The sequence below is a fragment of the Carassius carassius genome, chromosome 45, assembly GCF_963082965.1.
Source record: "Carassius carassius chromosome 45, fCarCar2.1, whole genome shotgun sequence".
NCBI classification, from domain to species: domain Eukaryota; kingdom Metazoa; phylum Chordata; class Actinopteri; order Cypriniformes; family Cyprinidae; genus Carassius; species Carassius carassius.
The window spans coordinates 25,502,834-25,528,385 of record NC_081799.1 but is presented as its reverse complement, the minus strand read 5'-3'; the positions used below and the strand labels follow the sequence as shown (position 1 = coordinate 25,528,385).

Sequence of the window (25,552 nt, the reverse complement as noted above, 5' to 3'; positions counted from 1 at the left end):
GAGCACTGTCTTAGCAGACAGGAACTGAAGCTCAATTGAGTCCAGCAGCTCAAAGGGATGCCTCTGAAGGCCAGCCTGGACTGTAGAGAGATCCCAAGAGGGCACCATGGGTGGCCTAAGAGGATTCAACCTTCTGGCACCCCTCAAGAACATGATGATGAGATTGCATTTTCCCAGGGACTGGCCGTACATTGCATCGTGATGTGCTGCGATAGCAGCCACATACACTTTCAAGGTGGAGGGTGACAACCAACACCAGAGGTACTCAAATATAAACTTGAAAGGTCCACTTACCAATTTTCCATTCAGTCCGAGGCCTGGAAAAGTGACCATCAAATTCTAAATACAGAACTCCAACAACAAAAATAGGCATTCCCCAAAACTATACACAAAAAATGACATGGTAGAACTTTTAGTATGAAAGGTCAGGTGACACCTTCTTTGTGCCAACAGTTGTTTAAACTTGGGCATAAAAGGTGTGAGGGCCAGGCGGAGGCACTGATGTAAGTGTTCATTGGTGAGTGTGCTGCGGTAAGCATTTTTCACCATTTTTATGGTTGAAAAGGCAGATTCACAGCAGTACGTTGAGGGAAACATGGTGAGAATCTGAAGGGCCATCTTCTGCAGCAGAGGAACATCTCCACGTCCAGAAGGTGACAGGGTCACAGTGAGATTCCTGCAGTGCTAGGTTTTCTTGTAGCTCAATTAGCTCTGTTTGAAGAGAAGCAGCATTGGCCCATGGGAAGACTTTCGTGAGATTCAGTTGAGAATTCTGCAACATTTTTGACAAGAAATGGATTTTTGATGCACAACAAGACTTGTTTTGCCAGAGGAAAATTTTCAAAGCGAGTTTGGAATTTTTTAATCAGCTTTTCCAGGAATTCAGCATAAGATGTTTTCCTGCAATCTAATCCAAAAGTCTTGCAAAGTGAAGCAGGTCCTGCTGTAAGTCACATTTGAAGACCTCCAGCTTCCTCTGGAAAGCACGGACAGCTGACATGAGGTCCCACAATGTGCTGCTTTTGCCCAGGAGCTTTATATAAAGGTCATTGAGATGGGAAGTAATGTCAGTTAGAAAAGCAACAACTTCCATGTCTTCTTCATTCTTCATGAAATCCACAAACGGTTTGGCTTTTGCAAACCGGTGCATACTGAAAACCGGTGTATATTTTCGTTACGATGTTAATTTTGAATATACCGCCATACCGGTGTATTTAATTACTCAGCATTCGGAATGAACCTTATGCTTCGCCGCGGCCGCGCTACACTGTTTCAGATGGACCCTTTACAATGTTGCACTTCTAAGCAGCGACTGCGAGGCATGGTGAGGGTACACACAGCAGTGCTCTGGTGTTACATTATAACGCCTGTTTCACACATATTCCGTCAGCAGAGCGTATTAATGGATTCCAGCTGCACGAGGTGTCAAGGAGCGGTGCTCTGCAGCAGTGCAGTCTATTTTTGCTGTGCTGCAGGCGCTGAATTAAAGTGAACGCGCATTGTTCGCGGCAAAAATGAACATGGATTGACATGGAAACGCAGTCACATGGGTTTTTGGGTAGGTTTAAAACAAGAAAAAGAGCACTTTTAGATAAACAAGGAAAACAATATATATGTTCACTTTTATGGAAGCAGAAAAACAAAGTTCATTAAGACCCGTGGGATTGCTTGTGATAAAGATTTAAATGCAAAATGCACAAGACTGTTTCTGTCTGTGGTGTTTTAATTTTAAATATTTTAACAAGAAAAGTAGGCTAATTATTTTGTTTAAATGTTTTGCCGCTTGCTTGAGCAGCTTATTATACAAACCTAGAAGTAAAATGCATGAATAATGCGTTGTTTATATTTATTGAGTTTAAACTAATGTCTATATGAAAGATTGTTACTTTTCTGTGATAAAAGACTTATGATGCTGAAAAAAAAATATTTTTTTTTACATGATATAAAATCGAAACAATAAACAAATGTTGTGTTTGTTGACTAAACAGACGCGGATCAGTAGCTGACTGCAAACACGTCCTGTGTGAAAGCACAATGAGTCCGTGCTGTGGACTGCATATGCACTGCAGGCAGATTATGCATATATAATATCAATTTTATGCAAGTGCTGGCTAAAATAGTCACCAAAGGCGGCAACACGAGCTATTTGCTCAAGCACCTTAGCCGCAAGCACGTATTGGAATATCAACCTGCAGAAAATGCATTGTACACCTGATTATGCATGAAAAAAAAAAAACGTCATAAACCGGAAAACCGGTATAATTTTGAAAAAAAACGGTATATACATTTTTGGTCAAACCGCCCAGCACTACTCCAGCTCTTTCCGCAGTGCCCAAATCACTCCAGTACCTTGCCTTTACTAAGCCACCGGACATTGTTGTGAAGGAGCAAATCACCAAATGTTGTATTCACCTCTATTAAAAATGAGTGCAACAAACGATGTTGCAGAGGATGCTCTCAGATAGTTGACAAGTTGTCATTACTTCTGAGTACTTTTCTTCAAGGCTGGCACACAAAACCATCTGGTGAATTATGCAGTGATATGCCATGAGGTCAGGGTGGTGAGCTCTCAAGCATGACACTAATCCCCTCTCTCTCTCTCAATCATACATGGTGCACCATCAGTAGCAATAGAAACAACATGTCTATCAGGTCTATCTTATGTCTCTAAGCATCTGTGTCACTGCTTCATAAATGTCATCCCCCCTTGTGTTTCCAGGTTTGTGAGTCCCAAAACATCCTCATGAAATTCTCCCTTTTCTTCATCAAAAAATCTGACAAAGACAATGAGTTGTGCATTTTCTGTGGATTCATCCACAGCCAATGAAATGAATTTGGCTTTTTTTAATAGCAAAGCTAAGTTGTTCAAGCAAATCATCAGCAAGTATTTCAGTTCGTCTTGCAGCAGTGGAATCAAGAACAGGGTATTTGGCTTATTTTCTGGATTATTTCATCCTTTTGAGTCCCTTCAAACAGAGCAGTCACCATTTCACTCATACACTCCTTGACTATATAGACTATATAGTAGCTGTTACAGCTACTGTGATTGGACAAAGATGAAGCAGCCAAACCGAGTAGACGCCTCAAAGATAAAAAGCGCAGAATCACAATTGCTCTCCCCATTTAAAATTAATTTAGACTATGATTAATTTAGCATGCTGTTTTTGGCATTGGTCCAGATTTAACTGCGTCTGGGTCCGGATGCGGACCGGAGTCCGCCTATTGAGTACCCCGGGCCTACACTCTAACCTTTCTTGCAGGAAAGAAAGCACTACTTGTCACAGTGTCTGGGTTGTGTTCCCTGGGTTTCCACTAGATGTCCTGTCACTTTATGAACTGTCTGTTCCCTTATTTGGTCACCTTCCTCCTTGTTTGGGTTAATTGATTAGTCCCCACCTGTCTCCAGTTCCCTCATTACCTTCTGTGTATTTATACCCGGTCTGTCTGAGTATGTGTCACGGAGTCCTTGTTGAATGTTTAATTCATGTCCGTCAGCTCTTGTCCTTGCCTTGTGTTCGTGTCTTGTTTATGTTTGGATGGATGTTTTGGTCTCGACCCCTGCCTGGACTGTTTACTCTATTTGGATTACCCTTTAATAAAAGACTTACCTGCAATTGGTTCCCTCTCCCGTGGTTCTTTGTAACACCAATCGTGACAGAAGGACTCAGTCATGCAAGGAACCAGCGGTATGTCTTTTCCCCGCTCCCCAGCCAGGATGGCGGAGCGGAGGGCGAAGTATCTGAAGTTGATCGCCCTCCGCCAAGAGGGCAATGAGGTGGGTGCCCTGGCACAGGTGTTCTGGTCCCTGGCCGAGGGCATGGGATACAATGACGCAGCCCTTAAAGACTATTTTAATGGCGGGCTGGATGATCCAGTGTCTCAGGAGGAGATGGCGCAGTTAGAGACACTGGAATTCTGGGAATTCGTGCGCTACCTGGAGCATCGGCTTCGGTGGGATGCCCCAGCCACTTCTGTCTCTTCCGGCGGGGTGGTCGTCAGCCCAGCACCACTGCCCAGGATGGCAACCAGCCAAGCGCCACAACCCAAGATGGCCACCAGTCCAGCGCCACAGTACAAGATGGCCGCCAGTCCAGCACCACAACCCCAGATGGCCGCCAGCCCAGCACCACAGTACAAGATGGCCGCCAGCCCAGCACCACAGTACAAGATGGCCGCCTGTCCAGAGTCATGGCCCAAGATGGCTGTTTGCCCAGCGCCGCTGCACAGGATGAGAGTCTCAGCTGACCCTCCAGAGTCGAGTCAGGTTCCAGTGGACCCTTCAGAGTCGAGTCAGGGGCCCGTGGACCCTCCAGAGTCGAGTCAGGTGCCCGTGGACCCTCCAGAGTCGAGTCAGGTGCCAGTGGACCCTCCAGAGTCGAGTCAGGTGCCAGTGGACCCTCCAGAGTCGAGTCAGGTGGCAGTGGACCCTCCAGAGTCGAGTCAGGTGCCAGTGGACCCTCCAGAGTCGAGTCAGGTGCCAGTGAACTCTCCAGAGTCGAGTCAGGTGCCAGTCACCGCTGATCCTCCAGAGTCAGGGCTAGTCACCGCTGATCCTCCAGAGTCAGGGCTAGTCACCGCTGACCCTCCAGAGTCAGGGCTAGTCACCGCTGACCCTCCAGAGTCAGGGCTAGTCACCGCTGACCCTCCAGAGTCAGGGCTAGTCACCGCTGACCCTCCAGAGTCAGGGCTAGTCACCGGTGATCTTCAAGGACTGAGTCAAAACACCGGTGATCTTCAAGGACTGAGTCAAGTCACCGGTGATCTTCAAGGACTGAGTCAAGTCACCGGTGATCTTCAAGAACAAAGGCAAGTCACCGGTGATCTTCAAGGACTGAGTCAAGTCACCGGTGATCTTCAAGGACTGAGCTAAGTCACCGGTGATCTTGAAGGACTGAGTCAAGTCACCGGTGATCTTCAAGGACTGAGTCAAGTCACCGGTAATCTTCAAGGACTGAGTCAAGTCACCAGTGATCTTCAAGAACAAAGGCAAGTCACCTATGATCTTCATGAACAAAGGCAAGTCACCTCTGATCTTCATGACCAAAGGCAAGTCACCATTGATCTTCATGAGCAAATGCAAGTCACCAATGATCTTCATGAGCAGTGTCAGGCCAGCACCAATCTTCTGGAGTCCAGTAAGGACACCAGGGAATTACCAGAGTTTCGTCGTCCTGTTGGTCCAGCCGCACGGAGGTCTTCTCCACCTTGGGGGGCTCTGGTCCTGACCACATGGCTGTAGTGGTCTTCTGCTCCACCCTGGGGGCCTTCTGCCCTGACCACACGGCTGTGGGGGTCTTCCGCTCCGCCCTGGAGGACTCTGGCTTCGTCCACAAGGACGTGGTGGTCTTCTGCTCCGCCCTGGGGGGCTTCCGTCCTGACCACACGGTTGTGGTGGTCTTCTGCTCCGCCCTGGGGGGCTTCCGTCCTGACCACACGGTTGTGGTGGTCTTCTGCTCCGCCCTGGGGGATTCTGGCCTCGACCACAAGGTTGTGGTGGTCTTCTGCTCCGCCCTGGAGGGCTTCCGCCCTGACCACACGGTTGTGGTGGTCTTCTACTCCGCCCTGGAGGGTTTCCGCCTTGACCACAGGGGTGTGGTGGTCCTCTGCTCCGCCCTGGGGGGCTTGTGGCCTGACCCCACGGTTGTGGTGGTCTTCTGTTTCACCCTGGTGGGCGCCACGTGGTGTCCTTATGGACTTATTTTTTGTGTTTCTTGTTTCCTGTTGTGTTTTCTGTCGGTTCCCCTCTGTTAGTCTGGCCCTCCGTCCCTCCTCCTGGACCTCCTCCGGTCCTCCTCCCTCCTGGTCTCCCTGTTTTGTGTTTACACTTCTGGTGTCTGTTTCCCATGTTTCCTTTCTGGCCCTCCGTCCCTCCCCCTGAGCCTCCACCTGTCCGCCTCCCTCCTGGTCTCTGTTTTGTGTCATGTCGTGGAGCGTCTGGGAGCCGCTCCGTAGAGGGGGGGTACTGTCACAGTGTCTGGGTTGTGTTCCCTGGGTTTCCACTAGATGTCATCCTTTCCCACGGTGTCTGTCACTTTATGAACTGTCTGTTCCCTTATTTGGTCACCTTCCTCCTTGTTTGGGTTAATTGATTAGTCCCCACCTGTCTCCAGTTCCCTCATTACCTTCTGTGTATTTATACCCGGTCTGTCTGAGTATGTGTCACAGAGTCCTTGTTGAATGTTTAATTCATGTCCGTCAGCTCTTGTCCTTGCCTTGTGTTCGTGTCTTGTTTATGTTTGGAGGGATGTTTTGGTCTCGACCCCTGCCTGGACTGTTTACTCTATTTGGATTACCCTTTAATAAAAGACTTACCTGCAATTGGTTCCCTCTCCCGTGGTTCTTTGTAACACCGATCGTGACACTACTCTAATCGTGCATCTTTGGTTCATGAACAGACTCCACTTCAGTATTATGTAGAACCCCAACCTGTACTGCAGGGATCTGTTGTGACAACAACAAGCTGGGGCAATTGTTCTAAGGGCACCCCAGCACGAAGAAAGGCAGGGTCTTTCCAGGGGCTGAATAGGCGGCGACACTCTGGTGTGATGGTCACAGAAAGTGTACTGCGACGCCATGCTCATCTCGGGATCCAGGAGTGTAACCAGTGCCAAAGTGGTCTCATATGAAGCAATCCAAGTGGCGTGACTGTGGCTGCAGGTGCCATGTGCCCGAGGAGCCTCTGAAAGCACTGACTGTGTGTGCCCATTAATGAGATGCACTGTCATACTCACTGAGTCTAACTCTATACTGAAAAAAGAGATCTTCTGCACAGGGAACAGTTTGCTCTTTTCCCAGTTGACCCAAACCCCCAACTGGCTGAGGTGCCGGCGCACCAGGTCACTGTGATCGCATAACTGCTCTCATAATTGACCATGAGCCATTCATTGAGGTAGTTGAGAATCCTAATTCCTACTTCCCATAATGGGGCAAGGCCGCCCTTCTGCAACCTTTGTAAATACACAGGGGGACAGGGACAGACCGAAGGGGAGAACCCTGTACTGCCATGCCCAACCTTGGAATGCAAAACCGTAGGAACGGCCTGTGTTAAGGAAGAATGAATGTAAGCATCCTTCAGGTCAACCGCTGCAAACCAGTCCTGGGGCTGGATACATCTGATGATGCACTTCTGCATCAATATCTTGAATGGGAGTTTGTGAAGAGCCCGATTCAAGACACGCAGATTAGTGATGCGTGGGTCGGGGTTTTTTCCAACCCGCGGGTCCCGCTTTTATGAAATTATTTGGCCCGTCCCAGCCCGCTCCGCAAATAAAGTAACATTTCTTGACCCGCCCCGCCCCGCCTCGCGCATCGGGGACATCACGGAAGTTACGTTGCTACTTCGACCTTCGTATCGTAACCTTATCAATATAGGCTATAGGTAATTGCACTATGATGGTTCGTTCGTGAACAAATCTTTTAGGTGAACGAATCGTTCTCGTTTACGTAATCCACTGACCATAGACAGTAAAAGACTCATTTCTCTTTCACTGAAGTTCCTCCCACAGCAGCACGTGAGCGCGGCGCTATTAGCAGTGCATGCGCAGCTCGTGAACAGCTCTGTGAACTGTTTCATCCTGTCAAAAAGAGTTACTCAAGATTTGACGTAGCATGTGACTTTTTGAATATAGTGAACGAATACGATCTTCTCGTAGGTGAAAGAGTTGAATGAACTGATACATCTTGTTCGTGAATGAAATGAATGAGAGTATACAGGGTCAGTCGTCCAAGCATTGTAAATCTCGATCAGCAATCAGCAGATACAAAGCGCAGTTATTGGTGCACATACGCTTGTTTTCATATTTGGGATACAGAACATAACTCCACGTTTAATCCCCGATAAAACCTTGCTTTGTTAATCTAAACAATTTATTTAGACTACTTATTTAATGCGATCATTCACACATTTTAATAAAGCCAAACCAGTTTTTTTCACAAGTAAATACGTTGGTTGACTTAAGACATAACACATAAGACAATTTGTGTAATATGAAGAAATGGTCACTGAACGAATCAGTGAATGAATCATTTTGGTGAACGAACTGAAAATTAACGAATCTCTTGAAAAAAGAATAAAAATTTCCACCACTAAACTCAATGCAACATAAATGGATTTTTAAAAAAAAATGTTTTTAGTGACCCGCCCCAACCCGCCCCGCAATAAAGTGCCAATTTCTTAACCCGCCCCAACCCGACCCACGGGTTACCCGCGAGGCCCGCTGGTTATGAGTGCCTTGGCTTGGTGGACCCTTTGGTAGTGAGTGCAGCCATCAGTTTACCGGCTTTGAAAGGGATACTTGGGTGGCATTTTGTGGGCACAGGTGCACCGCAACTGCTCTCTCCACCTGGGGTATGTCTACGTACACCCTAGCCGCACTGCCATCGAGGGTATTGAAGATATATAATTGCTGTAATTGGGGCTAGTAATTGAGTGGCTGGATGATTGGTTTCCTTTTTCCCCGGAGGTGCATGAGGAGCTGACGAAGTCATCGATTGACCCGTCATCTCCCTCCTCATGCACCTCGGACTGAGCTTCTTGTCTTCCCTTCCACTCCCAACTCTACCGTATGATTTCACAACCCTTCTACAATTACCCCATTAACTTCGGTCAGAAATCTTGGTGTAACCTTTGATGATCAGCTGACCTTCAAAGACCACATTGCAAAGACAATCTTGCAGGTTTGCATTGCACAGCATCAAAAAGATCAGGCCCTTTCTAACAGAGCATGCTGCACAAGGTCTTGTCCAGGCCCTTGGCATTTCTAAGCTGGACTACTGCAATGCTCTTCTGGCTGGACTTCCATCAAGCACAATCAAACCTCCACAAATGACTCAGAATGCAACGGCATGACTGGTCTTCAACGAACCAAAAAAGAGCCCATGTTACACCTCTCTTTATATCCTTGCACTGGATACTGGTTACGGCACGCATCAAGTTCAAGACATTTATGCTTGGATATAGAACAGCCACAGGCTCAGCAGCTGCCTACTTCCACTCTATTACAAATCTACATCCCCTCCAGAAGTCTGAGATCCGCTAGTGAGCAGCGCCTCATGGTACCATCAGAGAGGCTCAAAATCCCTTTCCAGGACATTCTCGTTCACCATTCCTGGCTGGTGGAATGATCTTCCCACCCCTATCCAGAATGCTGAATCCCTGACAGTTTTTAAGTTACAGCTGAAAAATCATCTCTTTCGAAGCTACTTGACTTTTCCTTGTCTTTCTAGCTTGAACTTACTCTATTTGAACAATGCCTTAAACTTGGTATTATAAGCACGTCCTGTGTCTGTTTGCATCTTCAAGAAGAATCGCTTTATGTATCTCCCAATTGTAAGTCGCTTTGGATAAAAGCGTCTCCAAAATGATAAAATGTAAAATGCCACACCATTCCCATGAAGAAAGAAATGCAAGATCGCAGCGAGGCCATGCTCATACGCTCCCAATAAACGCATGAATTATCCACGAATGCAGCTTCAGTGTGTTGGATGACCATCAACATAAACAATAAAACTTAAAATGTAGAATATTAAATAAAAACTTGAGTTATTAACCTTCATAAATTAATACATAACTATATATAATATAACAATATAAATATTATAATTATCAAATTATAGAAATAAAACCTTAATTAATTTATAAATACTTTTAATAAAAAAGTAATCATTTAGATATTTCAACTTGAAGGTTAAAAAAATTGTAAATAAAAATTGACTTATATTAGTCTAATCATATGTTCATGCAAATGCAGTATTTGTTCATGATCTTTATGTCACTAATTCATATTTATGAAATATATTCCTATTTACAGTCAATTATTAAGTGTATAACTTACTGTTTATAACAAAGACCATCTAAACAATATTATTTTGTTTTTGTTTTTAATTATAATTAATTATAATTAATAAGCTTTAAGTTTCCTAAATGCTCATTTTCAGAAAAAAGAAAATATATATCTATTTTATTTTTGCTCTAAACAATCTGGTATAATGTGAGTGTGTCATTTCTGCAGCACCAGCGCCACCTAACGGAAATAATCAAACACTTTCTGGGGAATCAACCAACTGATCAAATACTTGAAATGAAAAGGAGCTGAAATACAATATTTGTATTAATATGGTTTCAGAATCAGAATCATGAGGCGTCAGAGAGTAAAAACTGCTATGATCGGTGCACATATGTCCATCTGCACATGCTATGCACTCATTATGAGACTCAGAGAAAACAAGCTGTGAGTAAGAGAGTGTGTTTATGACTCACTGTCAGCCGCAGGACACTCTCCTCACCCGCTACCCATGATTCTCAGCGGCTGAACACTGCAGTAAAGATACTGAGATTCTCAGATGTTGGTTTTCTTCTTGGACTTTCAGGTCAAGCAGATCATGGAGGAAGCTGTGACACGCAAGTTTGTGCATGAAGACAGCAGTCGCATATTCTCTTTCTGCGGTAAGATGATCTTTCCTTAAAAAATCCTGAAAGAACTGGAATAATTATTAATATTACTACTTTTATGTTGTGAATTGTAAAACTATATTTAATTACAATTATTTTATTACAATTATTATTGTTGTTAATAATAAAAATATGAAACAATCACGGGTAATAATCAGGTAACCAGTGTTACCTGATATACTATTATTAATAATATTTTGAATCTGTTTTTAGTTTGATATTTTCTGTTTCCATTTTTAGTTTTTGTCATTTTCTTGTGTGTTTTTGTTGTTGTTGTTGTTGTAAATTGTCATTTTTATACATTTTTATTTAAATTTCAGTTTTCGTAATTTTAGTACATCAAGTTAAACTTTCTTCAATTGAGAAAAGGTCGCTTTGGCAAATAGCTGAAATAACGTGTTTTTAATATTTTATTTCAAGTCATGAAACTTTCATTGACTATAATAACTCAATATATAATAACAAGTAACAACAATTTTTAACAGTTTAACTGTTTTTCTATAATAACCCTTTTTCAAACACTTTTTAGCATATAAAAAAGCATATTAACGCACACAAAGTGTGTGTGTGTGTGTGTGTGTGGGTGCATGTGTGTGTGTGTGTGTGTGTGTGTGGGTGCATGTGTGTGTGTGTGTGGGTGCATGTGTGTGTGTGTGTGTGTGTGTGTGTGTGTGTGTGTGTGTGCATGTGTGTGTGTGTGTGTGTGTGTGTGCGTGCGTGCGTGTGTGTGTGCGTGCGTGTGTGTGTGTGTGTGTCTGTGGGTGCATGTGTGTGTGTGTGGTTGCATGTGTGTGTGTGTGTGTGCATGTGTGTGTGTGCGTGCGTGTGTGTGCGTGCGTGTGTGTGTGTGTGTGTGTGTGTGCATGTGCGTGTGTGTGTGTGCATGTGTGTGTGCATTTGTGTTTGTGTATGTGCGTGTGTGTGTGTGTGGGTGCATGTGTGTGTGTGTGGTTGCATGTGTGTGTGTGTGTGCGTGTGTGGTTGCATGTGTGTGTGTGAGTGTGTGCGTGCGTGTGTGTGTGTGTGTGTGTGTATGTGCGTGTGTGTGTGTGTGTGTGTATGTGCGTGTGTGTGTGTGTGTGTGTGTGTGTGTGCATGTGTGTGTGCATGTGTGTGTGTATGTACATGTGTGTGTGTGTGCATTTGTGTGTGTGTGTGTGTGTGTGTGTGTGCGTGTGTGTGTGTGTGTGTGTGTGTGTGTGTGTGTGTGTGTGTGTGTGCGTGCGTGTGTGTGTGTGTCTGTGTGTGTGTGTGTGTGTAGTGAGTGGGCTGCTGAAAGGACAGCTAATGACTGATGGCACACACATCATATCCGTTTATCAAACCATCTCCAGTCTGTTGATGACATGTGTGTGAGTTTGTGTGTGTGTGTGTGTGATCGTTCAGTTCCTTCTGTGATCCCTCAGCTGTGCTCTCAGCTGAACAGAAATGATGTGTTGTGTTTGAGCAGGTGTGGTGGAAGCGTGTGTTCTTCATGGGCTGAAGCGACGGGCCGCTGGATTCCTGCGCAGCAACAAGCTGGCGGCTCTCTTCATGAAGATGGGGAAGATGTTTCCACCAGCCGAGGAACTCTGCAGGAAAGTGCAGGAACTGGAGCAAATCATTGAGAACAAGTGAGAAACAATAGAACTGTTTTCTTTCTATGTTCCGTTCCCTTATAAAAATAAATAAAATATAATTAAAAATAATAACATCATTATTATTATAAAAGATGTTATTATATAATTTTTTATCTATTATAAGGTTAAATTCTTACATTTTTGGCATTACCCTGTTCTTTGTCTTTTCCTTTTTCTTAGAAAAGTGTTATATTAGTAAAAAAAAATATAATAATATATAAATATAATAATAATAATAAATATAATAAATATTAATAATAATTATTGTGTTATAAGTGTTATATTCATTTTAATAAATTAGTTATTCATATTTTACAATTAATAATACTACTAATAATAGTAATAATAGTTATTTATTATTATTGCTGTCTAGGTAAAATTGTCACATTTCTGGTATTAGCTTTTTTCTTTTCTGTTTGCTATATAAATGAAACATAATGACAATAAAAGTAATAATAATAATAAAAAAATAGAATTTACAATAATGAATAATAAAAGTATTATCATTATTGTATTTATTTTAATTATATTCAAAATACAATTATATATATTTTTATTCATTTGTTTTTTATTATTATTATTATTATTATTATTATTTTAAGAATGTTTAATAATGTCTATTTACATTTAATTATTATTATTTTATTTTATAAATTTTTATTTTATTTTTAAAAAGATTATTAATGTTAATTATTCTCTTTATTTCTTATCTTAATTATATTCAAAATATAATTAAATATCATTTAATTTATTTCTTTATTATTATTATTATTTTATGAATTGTTAATAATTTATTTCTACATTTAAATATTCTTGTACTTTATTAATAAATATTTTATTTTATTTCATTTTTCATAAAAAATATATACATTTTAATTATTCTCTTTATTTTCTTATCTTAATAATATTTAAAATATTACATATAATTTTATTCATTAATGTTTATTCTTTCTTCTTCTTCTTCTTATTATTATTATTAAATTAGTAATCAAAATATTTCTGGTGGTTTAAAATGAATGTTGATGAATCATATATTTGAGTTTTAAGTATCCAAAGTAAACAGGGTCAGTTCTTCATGAAATCACCATGATTTTAACCTTCACAACACAAGACAGAACCAGGGTCAGATGAGTCAAGAGAGCGTCCGGAAACATTCCCGGTCTCTAAACCTGTCTCCGCTGGCCATCAAACACCTGTGGATCCGCACGGCCCTCACAGAGAAGCTCCTGGACAAAATCCTCCTGTATTTGGTGGAGAACAGCAGGTGAGGAATTCATATATAATAAAAGAGATCGTTTCTGACAGGTTATGGAAACTGCAGACTGCAGACCTGGAATGGAAAACTAGCAAACTGTGTTCATGTTTTTGTTACATTCAGTGGCATTCAGTTCACAAATGTGACCCTGGAGCACAAAAACCAGTCATAAGGGTCAATTTTTGGAAATTGAGATATATACATCATCTGAAAGCTGAATAAATCATCTTTCCACTGATGTATTGTATGTTATGATCTGACAATATTTGAAAATCTGGAATCTGAGGGAGCAAAAAATCTAGATATTGAGAAAATCATCTTTAAAATTGTTCAAATGAATTCTTAGCAATGCATATCATTAATCAAACATTAAGTTTTGATATATTTACGGTTGGAGATTTACTAAATCTCTTCATGGAACATGATCTTTACTTAATATCCTAATGATTTTTGTCATAAAAGAAAAATCTTTATTTTTGACTCATACAATGTATCGTTGGCTATTGCTACAAATATTTGCATACTTAGTCCAGTTTTGTGAATGTATTTCATAATTCATGGGTGGTCTGATCAAATATTGAGACATAAGGGAGGTGTTTATAATCGTTACACTGGAAATGGAAAACATGTGAACTAGGCAGCAATATGTTACTATAAATATAGATTCATTTGAATGAATGAAATTAAATTGAGCTGTTTCTATTCATATTTCAGCAAGTTTTATGAAAGAGAAGCTCTGCTGAGAGATCCAGTTGACGGCCCAATCCTCGCATCTTTGCTTGGTATCAGTTTTCAAGCATTTGTGTAATTTTTGATGAAAAATATGCAACAACAATTAAACTTTATATATAGACTAATATTGGAAAGTTTGGGATTTTTAAGGCTGCATTATTTTATAACAATATGGTATAAAATTGTGAAATATTATTGCAGTTTAAAATATCTGTTTTCTATTAAATATCTATTAAACTGTAATTTATTTCTGTGATGCTCCGTTGTATTTTCAGCATCATTCCTCCAGTCTTCAGTGTCACATGATCTTCAGAAATCAGAATAATATGCTGAAAAAACATTTCTGATTATTATCAACGTTGAAAACAGTTGTGCTGCACAATATTTTAGTGAAAAATGTGATGCTTTTTAATTTTCACAATTCACAAATAAATAAAAAGTTCAGAAGAACAGCATTTATTTCCAATAGAAATTTTTCACTTTGGTCACTTTTGCTCAATTTAATGCATCCTTGCTGAATGCAAATATTCATTTGTTTCATTAAAAAACAAAACAAGTACTGACCCCAAACTTTTGAATAGGAGTTTATATTGTTACAAATATAATATTCTATACATATCCATTTTAAAAATTAAATTAATGATCATTTTAAATGCACTGTATATTATTTTATAATTGTGATATGATAATGCATTGAGGGCCAGATTAATTTTGAGGATGTTTTTACGTATGCTGTGTGTCTTTCAGTCGGTCCCTGTGCTCTGGAGTACACAAAAGCCAAGACGGCCAATCATTTCTGGACAGACCCCTCGGCTGATGAACTGGTGCAGAGACACCGCATTCACAGCGGACACTGCCGGCAGGATTCTCCAACCAAACGCCCAGCGCTCGTGAGATAACCTGTTCAACTGCTTGCACACTTTGCTTAACCCTTGTGCATCAATTCAAACAAGTTACACTTAGGTCCATAGTGGACAAAAATGTCCATGTAAAAAACAACTGTCACTGAGCACATAGTTAGGTTTGGTCTCATTTTAAAGAAAACCCATGGTGGATTGGTGGAAAAAATATATATATATATTTTATTAAACATGTTGGACTCTTTACCTGCTAGAAAATCAAAGCCATAAATCCGAACAATTTGTGTTTCAAATTTGAGGTTGATATCTCAAAAAACTAGCTTTCAGTGAGATTTTGTTTTGGGGCGCAGTACTACGTTTTCCCCAGTAGATGCCAGCAAAACTCTCAAATATTACAAGCACACACACAATTTTTTTTTTAATGACACAAACCACACTCTGACATCCATACCAACACACCCACACAATTTTAGCTGCATTGTTTATCCAATTGGCTCTATAATATGCAGGAGCAGAAAACAGGAATAAAGCGAGTATTTGCTTTATAAGCCAAAAAAAGGCACCATCTGGTAAAAAAATAGTACAAAATTAAATTAAAAACCTTGCCAACAGAATGAAAGCCTGTTAACACCAATGCCATCCTTTTAAAGTTAAATGGCACTGCGATTAAACAATGAGGACATTCTTGTCCTTAAGGTCCTGAGAGGAACAATGTTGTGCAAAACAGATTTATTAAAAGAAATGGAAGTAAAATAGTGAAATTCCAATAACAATGCACACCTGTGCCAAAATGTATGCAGCTGGCAATGACACTCAGAAAAAGGGTTAAATCGAACAGCAGAAGCATGCACTAATTCACTAAGTTTTCAATTACATAAAACATGTTTTGCTAAACACAACACACAATTGTGTAACACACACAAATCTGCCAGGAATTAATGTTGTGGCAAAGGTGTTTGCAATATTTTTTTTTAATGCATTGCTCCATTCTGCAAGAGATGAGTGAGGCATTTTGCATCTTGTGTGTGCAAATCTTGGATTTGTGTGTAAAACTTTGTGTGAAAATGTGTGTAAGCAGCTGTAATGCATGGATTGGGTCCGTGTGATCATGCAGTGTTCATTTCTCAAATTAGAAAGCATGCAGATGAGAGTAATATCTGTGTTTGACGTCAGTGAGATCTGTGTGTGTTATTCTGTAGATCCAGAAGAGGCAGTCGAGCGGCAGCATGGACGACCGGCCGTCTCTGTGGGCGCGGGATTATGTCGAATCTCTTCATCAGAACTCCAGAGCCACGCTGCTCTTTGGGAAAAACAATGTCCTGGTGCAGCCGGTAAACATCACTTAGATATGTGTGACGATGCTGTGGTGCTTTAATTAAAGTGTTGCATTAAACCTCATCCGGTCTTTCAGACAGACGACATGGAAGCAATCCCAGGATACCTGTCTCTTCACCAGACGGCCGATCTGATGACGCTTAAGTGGACACCGAACCAGCTGATGAATGGAAACATGGGGGAGCCTGATTATGAGAAAAGGTGCGGTGCGTTATGATTGTGACGTCTGCTTTATGGGAATGATTTTAAAACAGATCTCTTTTCTCCACAGTGTATATTGGGATTACGCCATGGCCATTCGTCTGGAGGAAATCGTCTATTTGCACTGCCATCAGCACGGTGAATATTTAATAAAATGACCTCGTAAATTAAAAATCTCATTTTAAATTTAAAACATAGGCATGAAAAAAAAAACAGTTCTGAATTGCTTCAAAACCAACTACGATGAAATAAAAATGGCCATTAAATATATTTTAGGATAGAACATGAACTAAATTATCTTAGTATTATTATGAAAATATTATTAGAAATCGACCGATATTTTCCCCCGATATTTAAGCATTTTATCATAATCGGATATCGGTTTTGTAATATCGGATTCACCGATAAACGCCGCCATCTTGTGGGTGTTTTGAGAAGTATGTTCTTTTTTTCACTCAGTCATTTATTTACTTTATACCAGTTAATAAATATCGGTTCTGCATATCGGCACATAAACATGCAAATAATTGGTATCTGTATCAGTTATAAAAGAAAATCTATATCAGTTGGTCACTTACTATAATGGTTTGTATTAATATTTGTACTTTCTATTCTTTGTAATATTTAATTGTTTGTTAACGGTAATATTTTGTTTTATTTTTTGTAATTTCGTTTATTTTATTATTTCTGTTTTTTAATGTTTTTATTAATTGTATTTCAGTTTTATTTATTGTAGTACATCAAGTTTAAACTAAGTTAATATGAGAAATGTTGCCTGTGCAAAAAGAAAAATATTTTTGTATATGTATATATATATATATATATATATATATATATATATATATATATATATATATTATTGGTGGGTCGTTATCGGCGTTAACGTGCTGCGTTAACGGGAGACTCTTATCGGGCGATAAAAACAATATCGCCGTTAATCTATTCTCAAAGTTGGGTTGGGAGCTGGGTCTATACTGAGCAAGCTATGATGACTTTCACCTTGATATTTTATATAACCGACTGACTGAGGCCAGCCTAAAAAGATGCTCAGGACAGTTGACGGGCCAATGCTGCGCATCGTCACGAAAGCTTATCTTTTTCACGTGTTTTTAAGCCTTACCGCTTGTCGATTTAAACATTAAAGCATCCAAACACAAGACACGAAAAAGCTGAACGTTTCAAAGTTTTCATCATTTAAAGGACTATGCGTATCAAATATGATACAGTGGCTTTAAAGGGTTAAAGGAAGTCCTCACATCGGCTTGATGTCCGAAGGTTTGTCTGATGTGTCTGTGTGCAGTGGACAGTGGAGGTACTGTGGTTTTGGTCAGTCAGGACGGGATCCAGAGGCCTCCGTTTCGCTTTCCTAAAGGCGGTCACCTGCTTCAGTTCCTCACATGTCTGGAGACGGGCCTCCTTCCTCACGGTCAGCTAGATCCTCCGCTCTGGTCCCAAAGAGGAAAGGTAAGTGCTATTACAGTCATTCTGGAGTAGTCTGAATAAGAAACGAGATCATTCTGTGTTCTTCCTCAGGGAAAAGTGTTTCCAAAGCTGCGTAAAAGAAGCCCACATGAATCCAGCGAGTCGTTCTCAGACAAAGATGAAGACGAGGCCACAGATTATGTGTTTCGGATCATATATCCTGGCAGTCAGGAGTTCGGTATGTTAACGTGAAGTTGATCCACTAGTGCGAAGATGTTCTCAAACAAGATTAGTATAGATAACCAGAATTGTTTTTAATTAAATTCAAAATGTAAGATTGAAAAAAAATTTTGTAGTTTTTTTTGTTTGTTTTTATTTTGCTGGATAGAACATCAACTAAATTGATATTTTAGTATTATTGAGATGCTATTATGTTTTTTTTTTTTCATTATTATGTTAACTTTTTATTTTATTATGTAAACTTTTCATTTTAAATTGATTAGAATTTTTTGTCATTTTGGTGTGTGTGTTTTGTTATTTTAAATGTCTCGAATGTATACACTTTTATTTAAAATGTGATTATTAATTTTATTTGTGTTAGTTATTTTAGTCCATCAGGTTAAACTAAATAAAAATGAGAAATGTTGCCTTTGAAAAGTAGTCACATTTTTTACATTTTATTTTTTATTTCATTTTCTAGGACCGGTTTTTTTAACTATAATAACTCCGTGAACTACAAACATTCAGTGCCATTTACTGGTCAAAATAGTTCCCAAAACAGTTTACATTAAATATTATTGTAAATATACATATCTACATTAATATAAGTATATATTATAGACCAATATATATATATATATATTTTAATGTAGTAATTAAAAAATGTTATAAATATTTTTTAATGGATATCGGCATAAGTAGATTAGTATATTTTGTCCCATATTAGTTTTTCTTTCATACTGTGAAAGCATTTCAATGCATAAAAGAAAATGCATGCAATATAAAGAAAAATCACCCTTTTACTTGTTTGTTTATATAAAACAGTATAGTTTGAATTTTATACACACCTTCATAGGTGGAACATACACATTTTATTATTCATCTGACTGCTGTTTGTTTTCACACTAGTCGTGACTCGTGAATATGATGCTAATCGGCTCTCTCCATGTTAAAGTGGGACCGGAGCTGATGGATCAGACGGTGAACATGTGGCAGCCCACGCCCAGGCAGTCGTCTTGTCCTTCCTGTTCACAGAATGGCTCTTCAGACGGTGGCCTTCCCAACGGATGCAACCATGACAGGTTAGTCTGCCCTCGTCTGAGTCTGAGATATGAATTAAAGGGGTCATGACATGGAATTTTTTTTTTGTTTTTATTTCAATAAGTTCCTTGAGGTTTACTTATGACGCCAATAACATTTTTTGCACAAAAAAAAACTAATAAATATGTGGAAAAATGCATTAATTTCAACCCCTCATTCTAAACCTATCTCAGAAACAGGCTGTTTTTAAGGGGCAGGTCCTTTAAGGCTTGTCAGTATTGTGCCAATGTTATGATTGGCTAACGTCACTGCATAGGAAACTATGGAAGCCCGTATGGAAGTACAATTTTGACTTTTTTTAAAACTCGCAATTGCAAGAAAAGAGGTCAGAATTGCGAGAAATAAACAAAAAAGAAGTCTGAATTGCGAGTTTTTATCTGCATTTTATCATTTGCAGTTGTGAGTTTTTATCACTTAATTCTGAGAAAAATGTTGCAATAACCTTTTTAAAAAAATGTATTCAGTAGCGGGAACGGGCTTGCATAGGAAACCGTATCAACCATAGATATATACATATATATATATATATATATATATATATATATATATATATATATATATATGGTATCAACAGCACCTTGCTATTGCATGATTTGACAACATAATCAAAATAAAACGGTAATTTCCAAACAAAGCATTTACATTTAATCATTTAGCAGACGCTTTTATCCAAAGCGACTTACAAAGCATTATGAAATAATTTTCTTACGGTTTGTGATGCAGCTGCAGTCAGATCTAGCACCACTTCATCTTTCAACAAATGTTTCCTTGTGGACTCTGTATGACACTGTGCCTCCTTTACAAAACAAAATGCTCCAAACAATTCTCTGACACGATCCGGGATGCCATTAAAAATAAACGACCCACTTGTTCCTTAACGCTGGGATCCTTCTGATGTCTGAGCGAACCGTTTAAACCAAATCCATCAAAGCAAGCATTCTTCCACTCCATTTGTTTTATGATATATATTGCGAATATACATAATGGCTAATTCTTTTTTTTTTTTTATGGATGTTAATGGAAGAGAGGCTTCACAACTCTCAATAAACAGCTTTTTAGAGGAAACGGCTTATTTAATAAATCAACAGCCTACTTTTGGATTGCACTATTGTTAGTGTTTACACACACACACACACAAAAAATGCATTATATAACAGAAGCCACTGACTTTTTGCGACCGATTGGATACAGCTCGCATTCAACATGATCAAGTGTCAGTTTGGTCAAACCTCTCTGAACGATTGTCTGTCTGTCTGTCTGTCCGTCTGTGTGTGTGTGTGTGAAACAGGGCTCCGCTGAAGCTGCTCTGCGAGACCATGAAGCACCAGATCATCTCTCGAGCTTTCTACGGCTGTATGTATCATACCAGGCTCATGGTTTGCTGATGCACTCGTCCTCGTTCTCTTGACTTGATGTGTGTGTTTTTAAGGGCTGGCGTACTGCCGTCACCTGTCCACTGTCCGCACGCACCTGTCTGCTCTGGTGAACCCCACCATCATTGAGCCTGACATCCCTTATGATGCCAGAGACGGTCTGTCCACAGAAGTGTGGAAGAGCTTTCTACAGGACAGCACTGTATGTGACCTTCACTATCTAGTGCACTTGATCTATAGCCTCTTGAGGGTTCATAAATAATCAGTTGAAATGATCGTGAAACCATGAAAAAACAATGTTAGCTAAAAAAAAAAAAAAAAAAAGCAGTGTAATGTTTCAATAAGCTCTTGTTTGTTAGAGATGTAGAGCAACTAAGATCATTTAATGAGAAATAAATTTAATGAGAAATATTTGAGATCATTATTTGAGACTTTTGTAATTCATTTAAAATTATTTTTTAAAAAATAAGTTAAATCATTGAAATAATATTTTATTTTAATAAATTGCTATATGAATTTACTTAAACAAATGTTTCTTAATAAATACACTAGAACATTAGTATGCTTGTTAAAAATATAAAATATTAAAACATTCCAAATATTAAATATATATATCATATATAAAACTTGTAAACATTATTAATGATATGGTTACCGTTAAAACATTTAAAACAGGAGTAATATCTGAAGTCATGATACCTAAATATTACCATAAAATTCCAGATAATAATAAAAGTGATAATGGTATCGCAGTGATATTATGTAGCCATAAAAACGTATTTAAAATATTAATAGAAAATATATCAATGATACTGTTACTGCAAAAACATAAAAAATATGAATACAAACTATAATAGTATCTTACAATCTATATAATAGTATCAATAATGGTGATATATTTAATCATAAAATAATTGTCAACATATTAATTAAACTAATAGCATCTCAATGATACTATATGTTATCATAAAGACTTATTCTAAATATTAATAAAAACTATAATATTATCTTAGTGATATATGTAATCATAAAACAATTAGCAAAATAGGAATACAAAGTATAATAGTATCTCAGTGATAGTTTTACCTTTAAAACATTTAATATATAATAGTATCTCAGTGACATTATACGCAACCGTAAAACTATATTTAAAATAATAATAAAAACTATAATGGTATCTCAGCTTATAATTTAGCTGAAAATATAAAAAAAAAATAGTATCTTAAATGACAGTTACCATAAAAACATTTTAAAAAAATTCTAATAGCATCAAGATTATACTGTTAGCATAAAAACATATTCAAACTATTATTAGTTAGTTTCTGAGTGATACTATATGCAACCATAAAAACATTGAACATATTCATAAGAGTAAACATAAGCATATTTAAAATATGAATAAAACTATAATAGTCTCTCATTGATTTTATATGTTGTCATAAAGCATATTCTGAATCTGAATAAAAGCTGTAATATGGCACTGGCTGTAATATAAGAGCGCTGTGCAGGCGTTCGAGGAGGAGGAGCTGCTTCGGCTGGTGTATTATGGCGGCGTGGATCCATCTCTGCGTAAAGAGGTCTGGCCCTTCCTTCTGGGCCACTATCACTTCAGCATGAGCCTCACAGAGCGCAAAGAGGTGAGCAGAAGCCATCGTTTTATCTTTTTAGAGCACTTCGGGTGGAAACGTTTAACCGGCAAGGTTTTAAAGCACATGCAAATAATGTACTTTTAAGATCAGTCTCCTGTAAGAGTAACTTTATCGGTGAGTTAACACTGATGTGAATGTTTGTGGTGTTGCACGCTATATTGATACAGCGGAACCAGAACTGCAGCTGATATAATGTGCATATTTCTTTAAATGCAGGTTGTTGAGACAAGTTTTTATCGTCCACGATCAAAAATCGTCATATCGCACACCCATATGTTAACATTGGCATATTGTCAAAGTTTCAAATATTTGGTAAAGTTTTATTAGTCTGTCAAATTATTAATTTTTGTTTGCATAATATATGTGTGTGTTCTGTGTATATTTATTATGAATATATAAATACACACACATACGGTATGTTTTGAAAATATTTACATGTCTATTTATATATTCTTATAATATATTTTTATATTAAAAATTATGTTTTAAAGATATGCATGCATGTGTGTATTTTTATATAAATAATAAATATACACAGCACACACCCATGTATTATGTAAACAAAAACTTATTTTATTTTGGATCTGATTAATCGAGATTAATCATTTGGTAATATTTATATCAGTGCTGTCAAATGATTCATCACATCTTTCATAAATCCATACATTTAATATATAAAAATAGCATATCTTTGAAATACTGTATGTGACCCTTAACCACAAAACCAGTCATTAGGGTCAATTTTACGAAACTGAGATATATACATCATCTGTAAGCTGATTAAATAAGCTTTCAATTGATGTATGATTTGTTAGGATTGAACAATATTTGTCTGAGATACAACTATTTGAAAATCTGGAATCTGAGGGTGCAACAAAAATTCTAAATATTGAGAAAATCATCTTTAAAGTCATCCAAATGAAGGTCTTCGAAATGCATATTGCTAATCAAAAATTAAGTTTTGATATATTTATAGTAGAACATTTACAAAATATCTTAATAATTTTTGTTATAAAAGAAAAATTTCTAATTTTGACTCATACAGTGTTTTTTGGGCTATTGGTACAAGTATACCCCAGAGACTTAAGACTGCTTTTGTGCTCTAGGGTCACATATAAACATGCATGTGTGTATGCGTGTATTTATATACATAAATAAACAAAAGCACACACACATTATGTAAACAAAAACTTTTATTTTGGATGTGATTAATCATTTGACAGCACTCATTTCTACTCAAAATCGCGATTCTCGATTTCTAAATAATAAGATCGTGGCAAAACATTAAATTATAATGAATCGATAAAATCGGAAACAAATCACCCAGCCCTACAGACTGAACCGAAGTCAGTACTTTTTGACAACCCTTAAGCGTAACCCTGCCGTACTCTGCAGGTGGATGAGCAGGTTCGAGCCTGTTATGAGCAGACCATGAGCGAGTGGCTGGGATGTGAAGCCATCGTGCGTCAGCGGGAGAAGGAGCAGCACGCAGCTGCTCTGGCCAAATGTGCCTCAGGCGCCAGCGGGGACCACGGCTCACGCCAGGACTCCACCATCAGCACGGATGTAAGCATTGGTGCTCGAGTCATCTGTACTTGCACGCTGAGGTTTGCATGCAGGATTACTGACTGCCGCTGTGTTTCTCTCTGCAGTCATCTCAGAGCAGCAGCTCCGAGAAACAGAGTCACGCCGGATCACACAGCGACTCCAACAGCAGCACTCAGGTCAAAACACAACCCAACACATTGCTCTCACAGATCTTAGTCATGCCTGCTTTTACTCTGACACAGATGCTTCTCCTAAACACAAATGAGTCAGTAGCTGTCAAACAGTATGAATATAGAGGAATAAAATTAATGTAGACAAAGATTCAAATACTTGAAAGGGACTTTGATATTTGAATTTGGTGAGAAATGTTCGAGTGCATATTGATTATTACTGATATTCATTATTTTCCTCAAGATTCTACACAAAAATAACCTTATAATGACAACGTGAAAGATTAAAAATTAAAACTTCACCTGTACATAAGTATTCACACTCTTAGCCATGACACTCAAAATGAGCTCAGGTGCAATATGTTTCCACTGATCATCCTTAAAATGTTTCTACAACTTGATTGGAGTCCACCTGTGGTAAATTCAGTTGATTGGACATGATTTGGAAAGGCACACACCTGTCTATGTAAGGTCCCACAGTTAACAGTGCATATCAGAGCACAAACCAAGCCATGAAGTCCAAGGAATTGTCTGTAGACCTCCGAGACAGGATTGTGTCGAGCCACACATCTGGGGAAGAGTTCAGAAAAAATTCTGCTGCATTGAAGGTTCACAGAAGCATGTAGTCTCTGTTACCCTTAATGGTAGAAGTTTGAAACAACCAGGACTCTTCCTAGAGCTGGTCTCCTCCAAACTGAGCAACTGATGGAGAAGGGCTTTGGTTTGAGTGGTGACCAAGAATCTGATGGTCACTCTAGTTGAGCTCCATGATCATATGTGGAGATACAGAAGGACAAACATCACTGCAATACTCCACCGATCTGGGCTTTATAGACAGTGTGGCCAAACTCAATCCTCTCCTCAGTGAAGACATACGAAAACATGCTTGGCATTTGCAAAAAAGCATCTAAAGGACCCTCAGAGTGTGAGAAACAAGATTCTCTGGTCTGATAAAGCTCAATTCCAAGCATCATGTTTGAAGGAAACCAGCTCTGCTCATCGCCTGTAGAGTACCATCCCAAAAGTAAAGTGTGCTGGTAGTAGCCTCGTACGACTGGGAGACTGGTCAGGATTAAGGGAAAGATGAATGCAGCAATGTACAGAGACTTCCTTGATGAAAACCTGCTTCAGAGCGCTCTGGAGCTCAGACTGGGGCAAAGGTTCATCTTCCAAAAGGACAATGATCCTAAGCACACAGCCAAGTTACCAAAAGAGTGGCTACGGGACAACCTTGTTGAGTGGCCTAGCCAGAACCCAATTGAACATCTCTGGAGAGATCTGAAAATGGCTGTGCACCAACACTCCCCATCCAACTTGAGGGAGCTTGAGAGGTCCTGCAAAGAAGAATGGGAGAAACTGCCTAAAAATAGATGTGCCAAGCTTGTAGCATCATACTCAAAAAGACTTGAGGCTGTTATTGGTGCCAAAGGTGCTTCAACAAAGTATTGAGCAAAGGCTGTAAATACTTATTTGCATGTGATTTTTATTTGATTTTTAAAATAGGTTTGCAAACAAACTTCTTTCATGTTGTTGTTATGGGGTATTGTTTGTAGAATTTTGAAGAAATAATGAAAATAAACAATTTTGGTATAAGGCTTGAACATAAAAAAAATGGAAA

The 25,552-nt window shown here is 38.9% G+C and overlaps 1 protein-coding gene across 3 annotated transcripts in view; it reads left to right on the top strand.

The window, feature by feature from the left end:
• sgsm1b (small G protein signaling modulator 1b) overlaps positions 1–25,552 on the top strand; it is a 34,951-nt gene that overhangs the window by 2,041 nt on the left and 7,358 nt on the right. For all 3 annotated transcript variants that reach the window (XM_059539098.1, XM_059539097.1, XM_059539095.1), the window contains exons 3-18: positions 10,369–10,444; positions 11,901–12,063; positions 13,181–13,333; positions 14,039–14,106; positions 14,804–14,946; positions 16,116–16,247; positions 16,328–16,452; positions 16,523–16,590; positions 17,753–17,916; positions 17,986–18,112; positions 19,049–19,175; positions 20,483–20,547; positions 20,624–20,769; positions 22,076–22,204; positions 23,612–23,782; positions 23,869–23,940. In XM_059539098.1, coding sequence (XP_059395081.1) covers positions 10,369–10,444; positions 11,901–12,063; positions 13,181–13,333; positions 14,039–14,106; positions 14,804–14,946; positions 16,116–16,247; positions 16,328–16,452; positions 16,523–16,590; positions 17,753–17,916; positions 17,986–18,112; positions 19,049–19,175; positions 20,483–20,547; positions 20,624–20,769; positions 22,076–22,204; positions 23,612–23,782; positions 23,869–23,940 — 1,929 coding nt within the window. The remainder of the gene's footprint in view (positions 1–10,368; positions 10,445–11,900; positions 12,064–13,180; positions 13,334–14,038; positions 14,107–14,803; positions 14,947–16,115; positions 16,248–16,327; positions 16,453–16,522; positions 16,591–17,752; positions 17,917–17,985; positions 18,113–19,048; positions 19,176–20,482; positions 20,548–20,623; positions 20,770–22,075; positions 22,205–23,611; positions 23,783–23,868; positions 23,941–25,552) is intronic.